At 26.1% G+C, this 16,043-nt stretch overlaps 2 protein-coding genes across 6 annotated transcripts; both read left to right on the forward strand.

Annotated features, from left to right (window-relative positions):
• Positions 1–25: 25 nt before the first annotated feature.
• LOC113553629 lies at positions 26–7,457 on the forward strand. Of its 3 annotated transcripts, none has more exons than XM_026957055.1 (8): positions 26–157; positions 2,141–2,634; positions 5,950–6,073; positions 6,447–6,473; positions 6,561–6,745; positions 6,807–6,917; positions 6,997–7,181; positions 7,265–7,457. In XM_026957055.1, the coding sequence occupies exons 2-8, from the start codon at positions 2,329–2,331 to the stop codon at positions 7,341–7,343; spliced, it is 1,017 nt and encodes a 338-aa protein (XP_026812856.1). In that variant the 5' UTR covers positions 26–157; positions 2,141–2,328; the 3' UTR covers positions 7,344–7,457. The 3 variants fall into 3 exon arrangements, with proteins under 3 accessions (XP_026812856.1, XP_026812855.1, XP_026812858.1); XM_026957054.1 differs by having other exon boundaries at positions 126–198; XM_026957057.1 differs by lacking the exon at positions 26–157 and having other exon boundaries at positions 1,970–2,634.
• Positions 7,458–9,838: 2,381 nt separating this feature from the next.
• LOC113554224 (vascular endothelial growth factor A-like) lies at positions 9,839–13,151 on the forward strand. 3 transcript variants are annotated; one of them, XM_026957973.1, is made up of 7 exons: positions 9,839–10,012; positions 12,020–12,143; positions 12,269–12,295; positions 12,372–12,556; positions 12,648–12,767; positions 12,846–13,025; positions 13,093–13,150. In XM_026957973.1, exons 1-6 carry the CDS (start codon positions 9,908–9,910, stop codon positions 12,981–12,983), a joined length of 699 nt encoding a protein of 232 aa, XP_026813774.1. In that variant the 5' UTR covers positions 9,839–9,907; the 3' UTR covers positions 12,984–13,025; positions 13,093–13,150. The 3 variants fall into 3 exon arrangements, with proteins under 3 accessions (XP_026813774.1, XP_026813773.1, XP_026813775.1); XM_026957972.1 differs by having other exon boundaries at positions 12,846–13,151; XM_026957974.1 differs by having other exon boundaries at positions 9,886–10,066; positions 12,846–13,151.
• The last annotated feature ends 2,892 nt before the right edge of the window (positions 13,152–16,043 follow it).

The following is a 16,043-nucleotide window of genomic DNA, read 5'->3' on the forward strand; positions in this document are numbered from 1 at the left end:
ACTCTTGGCGATTGCGGATAAGAATAAGTGAGCCAGATACTGTATCATTTTCATTACGACACTTTTTCAGCTTAAATAAAATGCAAATACAATTTTTATAGTTATTGATCCAATAACAACGTTTAATTTTAATATAAAATAAAAAATAAAATATTAGGTAATTATTACAATTATTTTTGAGTTTCTATTGCTGTGTATGTAAGTAACTATTTCTATGTCTATAGGTACTATTTAATATTGTTGTGTTTACTATATTCATAATATTTTATTGTGGTTAATACCAATACCGGTTTTTTTTTATCATAAACTTTATATAGTTTAAAAATAAGCTTATAATAATGTTTTTTTTAGCTTATAGGCGTAAGTTTTTAATATTATTATAATGTTTACTAATGTTACAATGTACATTTTTATCGTCCACTAGTAATAATTATTGTCATTACATGTTAATAACTATAAGAGTTCATATACTATAAATATATTATTAATAATAATTCAACACATTTACATTCATTGTTACGGTTTTGTATTTATAATATTTTTAATTTGTAAATAGGTATGAAATTGTTGAAAACGAATATAAATAGTAATAAATTAATAAAGTGTTATGAAAATTAAACATAAATTACCCAGCAAAATATATGATATATGTGATATATTTTCGAAATTGTCCAGTCAATACTCTCTGAAAGTCTAAAATATACAGTTTTGTTCAAATTTCACACAGATAATTATTAAAAAATTGAAATATAATAAATAATATTATGCTAAGAAACAAGTAGGAAATATATATGAAAAGTTCATAAAAATAAATGTGCAAACCAATTATAATCCAATATTCATAAAAGACTTAAATAATTTAATGAAAATAAGATATAAAAATGAATAATGATTTTTCTGATTGAAAAACTCCAAGGTAGATAGAAAAACAGAAAATTATATTTAATAATCGATTATAAAAATAATAGTAGCAAATTAAATTAACAAAATTCATTTTCGAAATAATGTAAATTTAATTAGCAAGGTCTGTTCAATTTTAATACATATCAAAAAAGTATAAGATAATAAACACTAATATTAACTGGAAAAAGATTAATACGTGCTGTGACAGAAGATGCAAAAATTATGTAAAATATTTTTTTTCAACTACGTTTTGTTATAATACAGAAGGTAAAATATTATAATTTTTCTCAGAAATCGTAGTAAGTACACACAATTTATTTTAAAAATTAAGAAATAAGTCCTTTTTCTCCGTTATTGTTGTAGTTATAATATTATTGCATTATGAAATATCGTTCTTAAACGTCATATATAAAATGAATTTGTAACACGATCCGCTATTTATACGACGAAAGGTAGAAGCATATAGAAATACATCTCATAAGTTCAGAAAACATTATTATTATTAAGTTTCTTAATTTTCATAATAATATATCAATTTTATACTAGTTACGGTTATAAAAAAATTATAACCGTAACTAGTAATAAACCATATTATTCTTGGACTTTGGTGTATTATGTATATTATTATTTATACAGTCATTTTATATTTTTATTTATTTATTTTATTTTATACATATATATATATATATATATATATGTTCGTATTTCAATAGCCTTGAATTTTCATTTAAATATATATAAAATAAAATAAAAAAAAATCATTGCTTAATAATTTACAGTAAAATAATCTTTTCTCCTTTGAAAATTTATTAAATGGTATAGAAATCTGAATAATTTAAAATATGTTCTTAAGTGTACTAAAAGTTAAAAATTCAATAAAAAGATTAAATTATTTACTAAAGAAAAATTCAGGTTTGAGCATATTTTTATCTGTAAATGGTGATTTAATAATAAGCACAAACGATGGATTTAGTACTTATTTAATATTATTTAAAAATGTACAAAATAAAAATTTGTATTTCGCACATGAATCGTCTTCTCATCGAATCCGTCCTTACGTCCCTATACTAGTCGAATCCAAAATGTATTGATTAAAGTGTTTTACATATCGTGTTGATACATATATATTATATTAATGATAAAGTCGGAGTGCACATAGATACTCAACCTAATATAACCTACGCGTATAACACCCGTGATATTAATATAATACATTATAGCCAATCCCGTGTTGCAGTAAATATCATTTATACTGAAAAATACGGCGTCGCGCGTCATTCTCCTCAGGGAAGGTGCGCAAAACGGTCTACGGCGCTCATCGCGCTGCAAACGGCCCAGAACGGGATCCCTACGAAATTTGGTTGCTGCCTGGTGGGTGGTGGGATAAACGCCCGTTAACGCACCTGCATCGGCACTGTCGCAGTGATGTGTCTTCACACGCACGCCGACTCGGCGACAGGACGGATAACGCGACACGGACCCGCGGCACACGCTACACGGGCACCGCGCACGAGAACCACAATGATCGCGGGCACGCTGGTCGTCGCCATCAGCTGTTGGTCGCTGTTCGCCGCTGCCGCACAACATGGTTCCGACAGGCGTTCGGTGCACTACGACGGGGACCTCGTTCGGAGTTACCGCACCTCCACCAGCACTACCGGCGGCGAACACTGCTGCACCGGCGGACAATCCCTGTCAACTGGAGATGACAACATTGCGGATCCCTTTGAGGTAAATGAGAGCTCCTCTGCTGCGTTATATTGATATTACATGTATTGTCGTTTTTGTTTTATACCGATTGTGTGCTGAGTTTAGACAACCAAAAGGTAATTATTATACCGCTTATAAAACGAGGAGGAACTGTGAACTATAGAAACCTGTTATATAAGTTATGTCGTTCATAGGCTGTACAGATAAAATACGTATTTTTAAATATTATAAAAATAACATAAAAAAAAAGGTTAATTTATTTTCTTGTTTGTTTGGATGTTCAATTTAAATCCACGGTTTATTGTTTTGTATGAACTGTACCCGTATACAGGGAGGTGATTAAAGCGGACCGAGCGATCTATTCTACATATAATATCACAGTATTAAACACGAATAGAAGTCGTTACTTCCTAATAGTTATTAATCATTAGTGTGAAAGTGTTCTATTTAGACAAGTTTAGGTATCACATTTATTTATTTGTGGAAGGTTTTGTATTAGTTAATTTAAACAATTTCAAATGAGGTCTAATTCAAAATTTTCGGTAAATAAAAACATAGAGAATTAATGAATATCAGATTCTTAAAATGTATAATAAATTAAATTCGTTTTTTGGTTTGCATATTGTATTCAAGTTAACAGTTGTATGAAAATTCAAAATTTCATCATAAACTTATTTTTATACAAATAGAAACAATCCTAGTAACTATTATTTCAAAAACTGCAAGATGGGTCAGTTAAATCGCGAAAAATTAAAAAAAAAACCATGTCCATGATAATTTATTAACGCGTATTGAATTAAATATAATTGTGATGGCTAGTGTATATTATAATATTAATAAAAGTATAGATAATTTTAAAGTGAATAAAAATAATTTATTATATTATGTCCATATTGCCATATTGGTATTTATGATATTATATGCAACTGATATAATTTGTATATATTACGTATAATAAAATACAGAGCCCTAAAATATACGTACACATTTAAGACGATAAATATGTATATTTTTACAATATGTTTCTATGATTTTTATTAATATAATATTTGTTCATAAAATTTAAAACATTTTCGTTATTTATAAAGGGGTTACCGGGTTCAAGATAACATAAACCCTATGCGCGAGCACAGAATAGATTACACAAAGCGTAGTGTTAATCATATATTTAAATAAATCAAATCAAAATAAAGTATTGATAAGTCTTAAAATGTAATCTATGTATTAATAAAATAAATGTGTGTCGTATGTATATGACTACTCAGGCAAGGCTATCGTAAAAATGATTCTGAAATGTTGTACATAAGCAATATTATAATATACCCAAATTTTGTGTGTTAAAGATAGGCTCATATAAGTGTTTTTTGGCGAAAAACCGTTTTTTGGATGTATAAGAGTGTTGTAGACAGTAACAGAAAATAAAATATTTATTATAATTGGATTTAATTTTAAATTATATTTGATAAAAATCACCAAAATGTTAAAAATGTGTTATAAATATGTGTAGTAAATACATTCAATGGGATAAAACAGTGTAAATCCACTGGCATTATTTAATTTGTTATGGATGACGCCGTTTAGGATTAATTGTCAATTATTGATTTAATGAAAATACTGTCTAATATATAAATTACTAATTATCAACTATTTTTGTACATGTACAAATAATTAAACATTCTATTAAGAAATGATTTGTAAAAAATATTATGCATATGGCTCTAATAGGTATTGATATTAACTGTAACACTGAACTATTAATATGTAAATGGAAGATCACAATCAGAGTGATATAGAAGAATCTAATAAAATTCTTCCATAATTAAATCAACTAATATGTTTCGGTTTACTAGGTAATAGTTTCTTGGTAACATTAAGGTACTAATTATCTGTCAATTACAATTTTATTGACTATAGACCTGACTTTTTTTTATAATTGTCTATAATTACTTTTTTAAATACCCACAAACCTATTAATGACTTTAATGGATTTTATACTTTACTTTGTATATATTATTTGTCGGAAATTTTAGTTATTTTAGGTTTAATATCAAATCATAGTAACTACCTACTTACTAATAGTTTTTGTTCCATTGACTTAAACGTGTTCTAAAATCCGGGCTAACTAGTTAAGATAAAATAAAATAAGACGTGTGAAACAAATCTTTAGAAAAGTTTATTTAAATTATATATACATTTTAGTATAGGCGTATGGTTTTAAATTTATTTGTGCAGTTAGGTCTTTGACTAAACAATTATTCTTTTCAATCTTCCAATTTTCTTTTATTTTTTCAGAAGTTATGTACGTTTGACGGTCCTAGTCACTGCTTCCTCCGTCTAACTAAAATCTAAATGAAAATGTACTGTATTTTTTTTTATACACACTAGTCATGTTAAATAAGTTCAGTTATACTTACTCTAAACTATAATAATTATGATATTTATTAACTTTAATTTACTTTGGTACATTTTGATGATATCAAGAGTAAAATATGAACGATATGAATAATAAATATTATCAGACATTATAAATAAGCGTGTAGTACCTACTTTTTAAGTAGGAAGTTAGTGTAAGAGTTATAAAGTAGAATGACGAGTTTAAAATAATCATATTGCCCTTGATGCGTTCTCAGACGGATGAAGATTTTGCAGGTCATACAAAATTAGTTACTATCCGTTACTATTTTGATTTTATAACAATATAATAATATAATGTAATATTGTTTAGTACGAATTTAAGTAAATTATCTTTAATAAATGTTTTGTATACTTGTTTAGAACCTTAAAGCAAAATAATAGTAGTACCTACCTACTGATAATACAATTTACATTAATCTTGTACTTTCATAACAACGTGACTCGCATGTGTCATACACGATACACATTGTTGCATTCGTACAACAATGCATAATAATTTAGTAATTAGTATTTATTTAAAATAATGTTTAAATTATTTCCATATTTTCTACCGAGATCGATGTACAACTTTTGCTTTATGGCCATTGGATAAGATTAATACATTTTTAAATAGTAGTTTTTTGTATTGCTCATACTTAAATTAGTTAAATTATTAAAATATTAAATAATTACAATTTTCATCAATAAAATTGATTGTTTATAAAACTTATAATTTCTATATTTTTCGTTATAATCGGGATGAAATCTGTGTACTGATAATTTATATCATAGTATCTCAAGTTGTATTATACAGAAGATATTGAATTTGAAGTAGATGTTGAATATTTAGCTTAGAATATTTATTTATTCAATTAAAACCATTTATTAAATAACTTTTATACTCGACATATTTTTCTAAAAATATATATTATTGTGTTTTAGATTCCATTGAATGTTATAATGGAACTGAATCAGGTGTCAAATGTTTCAGAACTATTCACCAAATTTATGCCAGATACTAATATGGATGAAGCTCAAAGACGTTTTATCACAACAGGTTTTCAAAGTAAGTTGATAAATTGTTAAAAATGTATTAAATAAAATGAATACTTTTACTACATAAGGAATCAATTAATATAAATAACTGAAATTATTTTTCCACAATAACAACTCTGAATAAGTACCTATACAATAATTATAATAACTATTTTAATAAAATATTATTATATTTAAGAAATAACATTACATTTTATAATAAGCAACAATGTAACATAATATACAGGTATAAATGTCGTTTAATACAAAAAATACATTATGTAGTAAAATTATGATTTATCCAAAATTGTGTTTATTTTACATTTAATGAACTTAAAATATTTAATAAAGAATACTAAATAATAATATACATTTTAGTATAATCATAAAATATTTTTTTTCAGGTCGTACTACGTTAAACTTGGAAAGAAGTATGATGTCTATTTCAATAACAAAAGAAACACTTATAATACTTATAATAATTAATTAATTAAAAATGATGTGTATACATTGTGTAGAAGCAGCATTTATACCTAAGCCGGCTACTTGCACTATTGAAAGTCAAACGATCAGCCTAAAAGATACCGATGATCGAAGTTTATATTATTTCCCTTCGTGCACGCGAGTTGACCGATGCGGAGGTTGTTGTAGTCACGATTTGTTGGCCTGTCAACCGACTAAAATCGAGACACTCCACTTCGAAGTATGTTATTCTAAAATACATATATATTTGAAAATTTTAAAAGTCCTGTGATGTTTAATAGGTATTGGTATCGCAGTACAATGGAGCAGGAAAATTAGAATTCAAAGGTAGAAAAACAGTTTCAATAGACCGACATTTGAAGTGCAAGTGTGAATGTATTGTTAAAGAAGAAGTACGATTAATAATAGGTTTTTTTTCATTTTCATAATATTATTGTCTAAAAATGACATATTTATCATTATTTTCTTCAGAACTGTAGCCCATTGCAGATGTATAATCGCAAAGAATGTCGATGTAAGTGTAGCAATGAAGATGATGAAGATAAGTGCAACGACGAACACGACTTAAAGCAATGGAACTCTGCGACATGCAAATGCGAATGTCGTGAAATTAAGGAATGTACTTCAGGATATGGATTTGACAATTATACTTGCGGGTGATTTATCCACAGTTTAAATAACTATTAGATACGTATATATAAATTATAATATAATTATAATATTACTGTATATATTTTAGGTGTGAACCTTTAAGAATAAGAACCAAAAATACCGGTACTCATTTGAATAGAAACAAATATTCATTAGTAGTTTCATGAGCTTAATTTTTCAAAAACAGGATACCAATTATGTACATTATATAATGAATATAGAATACTAATCGTTTTGTTATTTATATTATTTACTATATTATTTAAGACTATTAAATTATTATGTTGAAATGTTATTTACCTATATTCTTGTTTACAGTAAAATGTTAGTTTGTTTGAAAGACAATTGTAATTTATAAAGTGTTTAAAGAAAATATTTATTAGATAATATCTTTATTTTATTTCAGGTATTATGATTAGAAATTAATTGAAATATGATAAAATTATTGTTTTAATCATAATTTTAATTCTTACAACCAGTATATATTCAAATTATACTTATTATTATAGCTCAGGTTTTGAAGCAAAACAAATATCAAATTAAACATAAGGATTTATATCTCAGATATAATATCTGGATTTATAAAAAGAATGATGATAACAAATATTTTTTCACAGTTTGAATGTGTTTTCCTTCCATACTATAATCAATTTTTTTATTTTTTATTGATCTAAAAACATCGACGTCAAAGCCCATTAGTTATAAACAGGTTATGATTTGATATGATTGGATACAAAAATAAGATAAACAATTAATTAGGTTATATATATATATATATATAAGGTTGAACAATTTAGTTTGTTTTGATAATCTATATTATATGATATATATAATTTGATCTTATAACTTCACGTAATTTGCAAATATCAGTTTGAAACAACTGATTTTCAAACTATATAACATTATTATAGATACTGGGTGGAACGAGTGAATATGTAGGTTATATAATATGATATTTTTCAATATCATTATGGTTTACATTTTTACGTTTTTTTAAATTTTATTCGAATACATTTCAATATTACTGCAAAAAACTATAATTATGTAAAAATGGAAGGTTATAAATTCACAAAACAGTTTTTAAAATAATAAACCTTTTTTTTTAATTATGATTTTTAATTTTTGCAAAATGTATGTATATTTAAATTTTTCAGACAAGTTTATTTTATTTTGACTATATTTTAGATTTATTTTAAGCTATTTATAGACATTTGAAATAATCCTCGATATTTTTTATTAGTTTTCATTTGACTTTTGTAAGATATAATTTTTTATTTAAATATAAAAATTTAAAATTTAATACAAGTTTCTGTACTGGAATTAATAAAACATGGGGACTCATACATTTTTATAAGTATTTGAAATTTAAATTTTGACAACATTTGGGGATTGAAGTGTATTATAAGTTATAACGATTTATCCTAAAATGATTTTAGTAAAAACTTGAAAAAAAATCAACCATTAATACGTGTAATTATTTTCATTACACAAATAATTTTCAAAATAGTAAGATTAATTTAAAGTTTATCATAAAATTTTTTTTTGTATTGTATCAATAAAAAATATTATATTTGGTTAAAAAGTTTGATAATATAATACAATGTTTTTCGTTAGATGTACTTATAATAATTAAAAACTGTCAAAAATTTATTATCGGAAATTTTTTTTTTTACAATTTAAAGTAGAAATTTTAATTAATCTAAATCATGAATACTAAAATAAAATATTTTTGATTAAAAATGAATACAATTGTTAATATTTATGGCTAAAAATTTAAAATGTTTATTATAATTTTATCTATGCTAAATTGGTCATAATACAGTATTCTAAAAATATCGAATATGTTTAACAATTATATGTACAATTGTTATTATAGATTTCTTAGGTTAACATTTTTTATTAAATAATTTTCGTGTATATTTTAAATGTTTATTGAAAATTTAAGACTTTGGTAAATATTTTTCGTTAATCAATGACAGAAATGATTCAATTGAACCGAATTTTTTCATGAATTAGATGATAGGGATCATTCTTTATCGTTATGACTTAATTCCTAGTGGTTAGTTTAGAATTTTAGATTGTACAATATAGTACTAGTGCAAGATACAGTTTATTAATTAATTAATGACTTCTTATTTTTGTTTAATAACACGGATAATACATGGCATAATATGGCGTAGTAAAATAAGTATTTAGTTGTACTTTTTTAGTACGTACTTAAAGATGCATCTTAAAATGTTTGGTAAAAAAGTACAAATTTTATGATCTTTAGTGCATTAAAGTCCTTGTTCTATACATATATATTTATATATTATAATATAATACTAATTGTTTTAATAAAATATTTATAAATATTAATTGAGGATAGATTTTTTTCGTAGATAATATTTAACCTAACGTATTTACTATATTTAATAGGATGAAATAATGAGTAATAATTTTCAAAATAAATCGATTATGATTAGTGATTATGAAAAAAAAAATAATGATGAAATGTCACTTGCCTTTTTTCACTCGATTATGTTGGTATGTAATACTTACACAGGGATATTTGTGACTGCGCTACAACTACTGTCCAATAATTAATCGACCTACATGCTTATGATGTAGGTTATACCCATGTGGTATCCTCTGTTCACCGTCGTTCATTTGCACACTGTCGCGGTTGCAGAACGGATGCGCGAGATTCATCGAAACTGTACTTATTATCACCGACTAACAACTCGCAATCATGTTGGCTGTTTATGCACTATCCGCCGTCTATTTGTCTCTGTCCGTCTTCACCGTCGCCTTCACCGAATCCACCGTCGCGGACGACGCCGGAAACTCTCGGGAAGTAAATAGAAGTTTTTCTTTTACATGCCGTCACGTCAATCGTAAAAAAAAATAGGTACATACATATATACCATGTGTCTTAACACCCCAATGTTTGAATTTTTCATTTTTGTTTTACTATTAATACTGTACTATAGCTTTTACCAATATTTATATCATCGATATCAGAAATTGTACCAAATATTTCCTGCACAAAAATCAATTTTTAATTAATGAAAAGAAAATTTTAAATCCATTTTTTTAGTAACAGTGTTTTTGAGGTGACGTTATCCTCTGCGCTCCAGTGGAAAAATTGGTACAAATTATACTAAAATTAATGCTAAAAAAAAAAAAAAATGAAAAATTTAAAATTCTAGGCAGTGCAGGTATACTATCATTGTATGTAACCCATTCCGTCTATCGATTCTCTGTATCGCGCACCTATGTTATATTTTGACGCTGTCGAATATGTGTCTAATTATAAACTATTGTGTATTTACAAATTAAGAAACAACTTGTTGATGCTATTCCGAATAAAAACGTGTTTTTTATACACACATAATCTTACGTGAAATGTATACATTATATGCCTATTTAAATAATTATTCAACTATATCAGCCGCTCTCACGTATTACTGCATATACTTACTATCAGAGAACGGTGACGTGACGGTCTTAAGCGAATTCAAGGGGTGGCCTGCTTAATATACCGATATAGAAGCTAAATAATAAAAATTACAGATTAATAGAAATCATTTAGCTTTTAATTTGATACGGAATTTTCATTGATAATAGGTAATTAATAATAAAACTATTTTTTTTTTATATAACCTATGGGTCACATACACTATATTATAATATAACCCCGACATATTATATTTTTTGTTAGTCAAACTATCAGAAAATATTTTTTAGTCATGGCACTGTAGTACATCGCTATTTATTATTTAATGCAATCATTTCTAATTCAAACAACATGAACGACATAATATTGTATAATAACTGTAAGCATATACATCTATTTTAAGTAGGAAATCCGCACAAGAACGATAGAATAGAATAACAAGTTACAAACAGAAATATAATCATATTGTCCTTGATCAATTCTTTTTGTAGGATCTTCATTTTTATAGATCATAGAAGTCAGTAAGTCTCTCAAAATTTTGCTATTTTACAACAGTCCACTACAAGCTTATTATAATATTTATAGTATCTAAACGCGATCGTGTTAAATTATTTTTAATGCAAATATTCTGTGTACCTACTTGCTTAAATTCTAAAAGCTAAATAAAAATATTGACAGTAGAATATATATTAACCTTGCACTTTCGTGAAAACGTGATTATTATGAGACTAAAAGAGATACCTACTGTATTATATTTTATTATATTTTGGTAGGTACATTGGTATAACTGTATAAACATAACAAGTACATAGTACATAAGTAGGCAAGTACATACACAACAATTGTTTGTTATCATAATATTTGATTTTGCTATGAAACACAGAATATTGGAAAATGAAACTCTTCATAGTAAACAGTTTTAATTTAAAATAAATAAATTTATCTAAGGTCAACTAAATAATTAAAACTAGTCAATTTCACGACAAAAAAGTAATAAGCAAGAAATAAATGTTTAATTGGAATGAATTGCGTACTTTAATAAAATAGTTTTTATTGATATTGATTTAATTATAACTTTATTTATTATACCACCAGAGTTAACTTACTAAATAATTTAATATTTATTATTAAAGTTTAAGTTAAAAATTGTATACGTATAAGGTATCATCGTCGATTAAAGTACGGTTTTTTTTTTAACTTTATTGAATGCGCTTAGCGTAAGTTAAATATTTATTAATAATTATCAGCATAATATTATCTGTTTAAATTAATTTTCTATTAAATTTATATTTATATATTATATGTATTTTTATCTATGATTTTTCATCATGCTATTCATAACACAGTTTATAAAATGTATACATATAATATATATGACTTATTAATTATTGTTATATTTTTTAGATTCCTTTGAAAGTGATAATGGAATTGAATCAAGTAACAAATGTTTCAGAACTGTTTATTAAATTCATGCCAGACACAAATATGAATGATGCTCAAAAACTTTATACCACCATAGGTTTCCAAAGTAGGTTACCTAATGTGTTCAAATCTAATAAGAGGGTTGGATGTATATAAAAAAACAATTATTTAATAATTTATTAATATTAATAAAAAATAATATATATATATATATGTCTTTCTGTATTTTAGATCGTAATGCATATAGCACGGAAATAAGTAAGTTTATAGTCTGTATTAAAATATTCAAAGAAATAATGTACAACAAAATATTAAAGATAATTTATATATTTAGAAACAACGTTAATACCTAAAGCGGCAAGCTGTTCTATTGAACTTCAAACGATCTGTCTTAAAGACACTGATGATCTTAGTTCATATTATTATCCAATGTGTACTCGAGTAAACCGATGTGGAGGTTGCTGCGGACATGATTTATTGGCATGTCGACCAACTAAAATCGAAATCCTCAACTTCGAAGTATGCGAATACCAGAAAATCTGAAATTTTTGTTTAGTCTGTTAATTTATAGATTGCTTCATTTTTTTGGTCACTAATGTTACATTTTTAGGTTATAGTTTTACAGTATAAAGGATCGCAGGAATCGGGGAAATTTGAATTTAAAGGTCTAAAATCAGTGTCAGTAGACCAACATTTGAATTGCAAGTGCGATTGTATTATTGAAAAAGAAGTGTGATTAATAATATTTCTTTCATTTTTAGAATAATGAATTGTTTATTAATCATAAGTATTATTTATTTATTTACAGAATTGCACACCTTTACAAATATATAATCCTAACGAATGCGGTTGTATGTGCACCAATGAAGAAGATCGTCATGAGTGTCATGATGAATATGGGTTAAAATTGTGGAATTCAACAGCTTGTACGTGCCGATCATTGTAACTGAAGAATATACTTCAGGACTTAACAGTGTTATGCTTGCGAGTAAACTTGAGTTTTTAAACTATCTGTTTAAGACTTTATTCAAAGTTACAATGTATATATATTTCAGGTGGAAGCTAATTATAAACAAACACAAACAAATGAAAAATTAAATAAGCTTACTGAACAATGTAAATAACAATTATGTACATATGATAGAAATCTGATTTATCTTTTAAAATTTAAAATTTAATTTACAAAGTTTATGCATATACTATATTATTATATTCTTAGACATCATAATGGTGAAAAATATGTTCATTAAACAAACTTATAATATGATATTAAAGCTATTACCAACTTTCCGTATGAAATAAAGTTGTAATAAGCTCAACGCAATCGTTTAGTATTAGTATATTCTAGTATATTCAATATTATTAATTATTCATTCTTCAATTTCACTTTTGATTGTTGGTCAGTCAACAGAAAACATGGTTTATTAAGGGGTTATGTATAGACAATTTTATGTCATGTGTGCGCTACATTGCATTATGTGTGTTCGTGTGAATGGGAGATGTAATGATTAGTTTAATTACTAATTAGTGAAAAGTTACGTTGGAAGACCAGTTGTATTGCGTTGGTTATGCTTGGGTTTTAACGACGTCACTTCATATGTCCGTAAAATAATTGTGTTGTATTTGTACATCAGAATCTTAAAAAAAGTTGAATATTGCATTAAGCCTTCTATAAAACCCCCTAAACGAGGAGGTACGGATTTTATAAAATCAGTAAACTTTTATACATGTTGATAATATTATTAATATTATAATTATAAAATTTACTAATATTAGTAAATTAAACATTTTGTTTTATGATAAAAAGAATAAAAAATATTCTTGATTTTAGGATATTGCAATATTTATAATTTTTTAAATATAGCAATATTAATCATTTTTATTTTATATTCTTATCTAGGTTACCATTACTTTTATATATTTAGGATTTACATAATAAGTATCCAGTGATTATATTGAGTCAATTTTACATACTATCTAATGTATTATCATATATTTATTTACATGTTTATGTTAATGTTAACAATTATTAGTAGGGCCCAGATTTATATGCAATAAAAATTTATAAAATATGGAAATTCATATCATAAGTATGCAAAATATATATAAAAAAAAAATTATAAACATTTTAAATTTTAAAATGTTATTTAGTTTATAGGTTAGTAGTACGCATATTGTATGTGTATGTACTTAGCGCCTTTTTGTAGGAAGATTTTTAAATTTAAGAGGGAATGTCTTGATTAAAGCAATTTATTTTTCAAAGTAATACCAAATTACAGTATTTATAAAAAAGTATAGTAAATTTTTACATCACCTTTATATAGAGAACACAGTCTTTAGCCCTTAATTTGTTGCTTACAAAAAAATATTTATCAAATACACATTGTGACTCATATTGTTTACAAAAATATTTATCTTGTGTAAAAAATAATTTTAAAACCTTTATTCATCAAACTGCAAATAATTATTTCAAATGATAAAAGAACACACATTGATTAAATAAAATGATATTAATATCTATATTGTTTTTTTAAATGTATTAATACACGTGTCACATTTATAGTTATATGTTAATTCTAAATTATTTAGGCAATTGTTCTTATTTTTTTAGTAAAATGTACATATTTACTTAGGTATAGGCATTCCCTTTTTTATATTATAGTAACCAACGACAGAAATAAAATATAAAGAGGCAAATGTATATGTGGTAGTGTGAAACAGTGAAAAGGTTTATAATTTATAGTTTATACCTATATTGATATATAATCAATAGGGTAGGAAAATTAACAAAAAATATATTATGGTGGTTTTGATAAGCGGACTAAAATGTTAGTCGAAAAAAAAGACTAGGGAAATAAAACTCAACGGAGAAGATTTCAAAGGAATAAACTTAAACCCACCCGATAAAATAATACACGGAAATAAAAACCTATATAAATGCCGCGCATTTTTCATTAACCAACTATTTATAATGTTTTCAACACTGACTAGTTTGAGTAGAACTCAAGTAGTACTCCTTAAATTATCTTAACTATTACATAAAATGAAACTAGCACAATAAAAATGGAACAAAATAAAAGAAAAGCTCATATAATTTGAATTGTTAAACCAATATCATGTAGGATAAAACAAAAAATTATTTATATCATAGTATTAAATTATGATTTTGTGTTTTTTTCACCTTGAACTTTTCTCCGTGGGTATTTTTCCCGTGATTTAACAAAAAATCTAAATATATAATTAACTTATATATATATATTATCCTTATACCTATTATAGGCACAATTAGGCGATTTTATCGATGATTTATCTTGTGTCGTACGTTATTAATGTTAGGCTCGTAAAGATGTAATATGGTGAGGATCACTATTATTAATTTTCTTGGTAAAAAACAGTAGGTACTTTTTATCGGGTAAGTCAGGATTGTAGCACTATCTGTACAGTGTCGAGTACGCACGTTATTATTCGATAATTATTAAGGACAGTTTCGTATCATTGTTTGTTATTCGTCGTGGTATATGTATTACAGGCAAAGTAGGCCCGAATATTTTGGGTAATGTAATAATGATCATTTTGGCCGGGTATTTTACGAGATTGCCCGGGCAAAGTGTATCTTGCCCAGATTCAAGTGGTTAAAGTAAATTAAATACAGCGCGCAGCGCACTGCACATATTTATATCGAATAGCATTTATACATAACAATTACACTAGAAAATTATACTTAAATATTTTATTCATATGTGACGTTAACGCGATACGCAACGGTCGTCGGTACAAAGTACAGGCACCGTAGCGATCGATCTACGCCTTATCAACTGCCACCACGGGCAACGACGATACGACGCCGTCGACTCTCTCCCGCGCCGCAAAAGCACATGGTGGGACGGGAAGACAAGTTGGTCCGGACGAGTACCGGCCACCGGCCGTCTCACTGTCTTGCGTAAACCGTCTTACCGACAACGGCGACAACGTCGCCTGGTCGTAAGACCGCGTAAAGCATAATTGT

The sequence above is a fragment of the Rhopalosiphum maidis genome, chromosome 2 (assembly GCF_003676215.2).
Source record: "Rhopalosiphum maidis isolate BTI-1 chromosome 2, ASM367621v3, whole genome shotgun sequence".
NCBI classification, from domain to species: Eukaryota; Metazoa; Arthropoda; class Insecta; order Hemiptera; family Aphididae; genus Rhopalosiphum; species Rhopalosiphum maidis.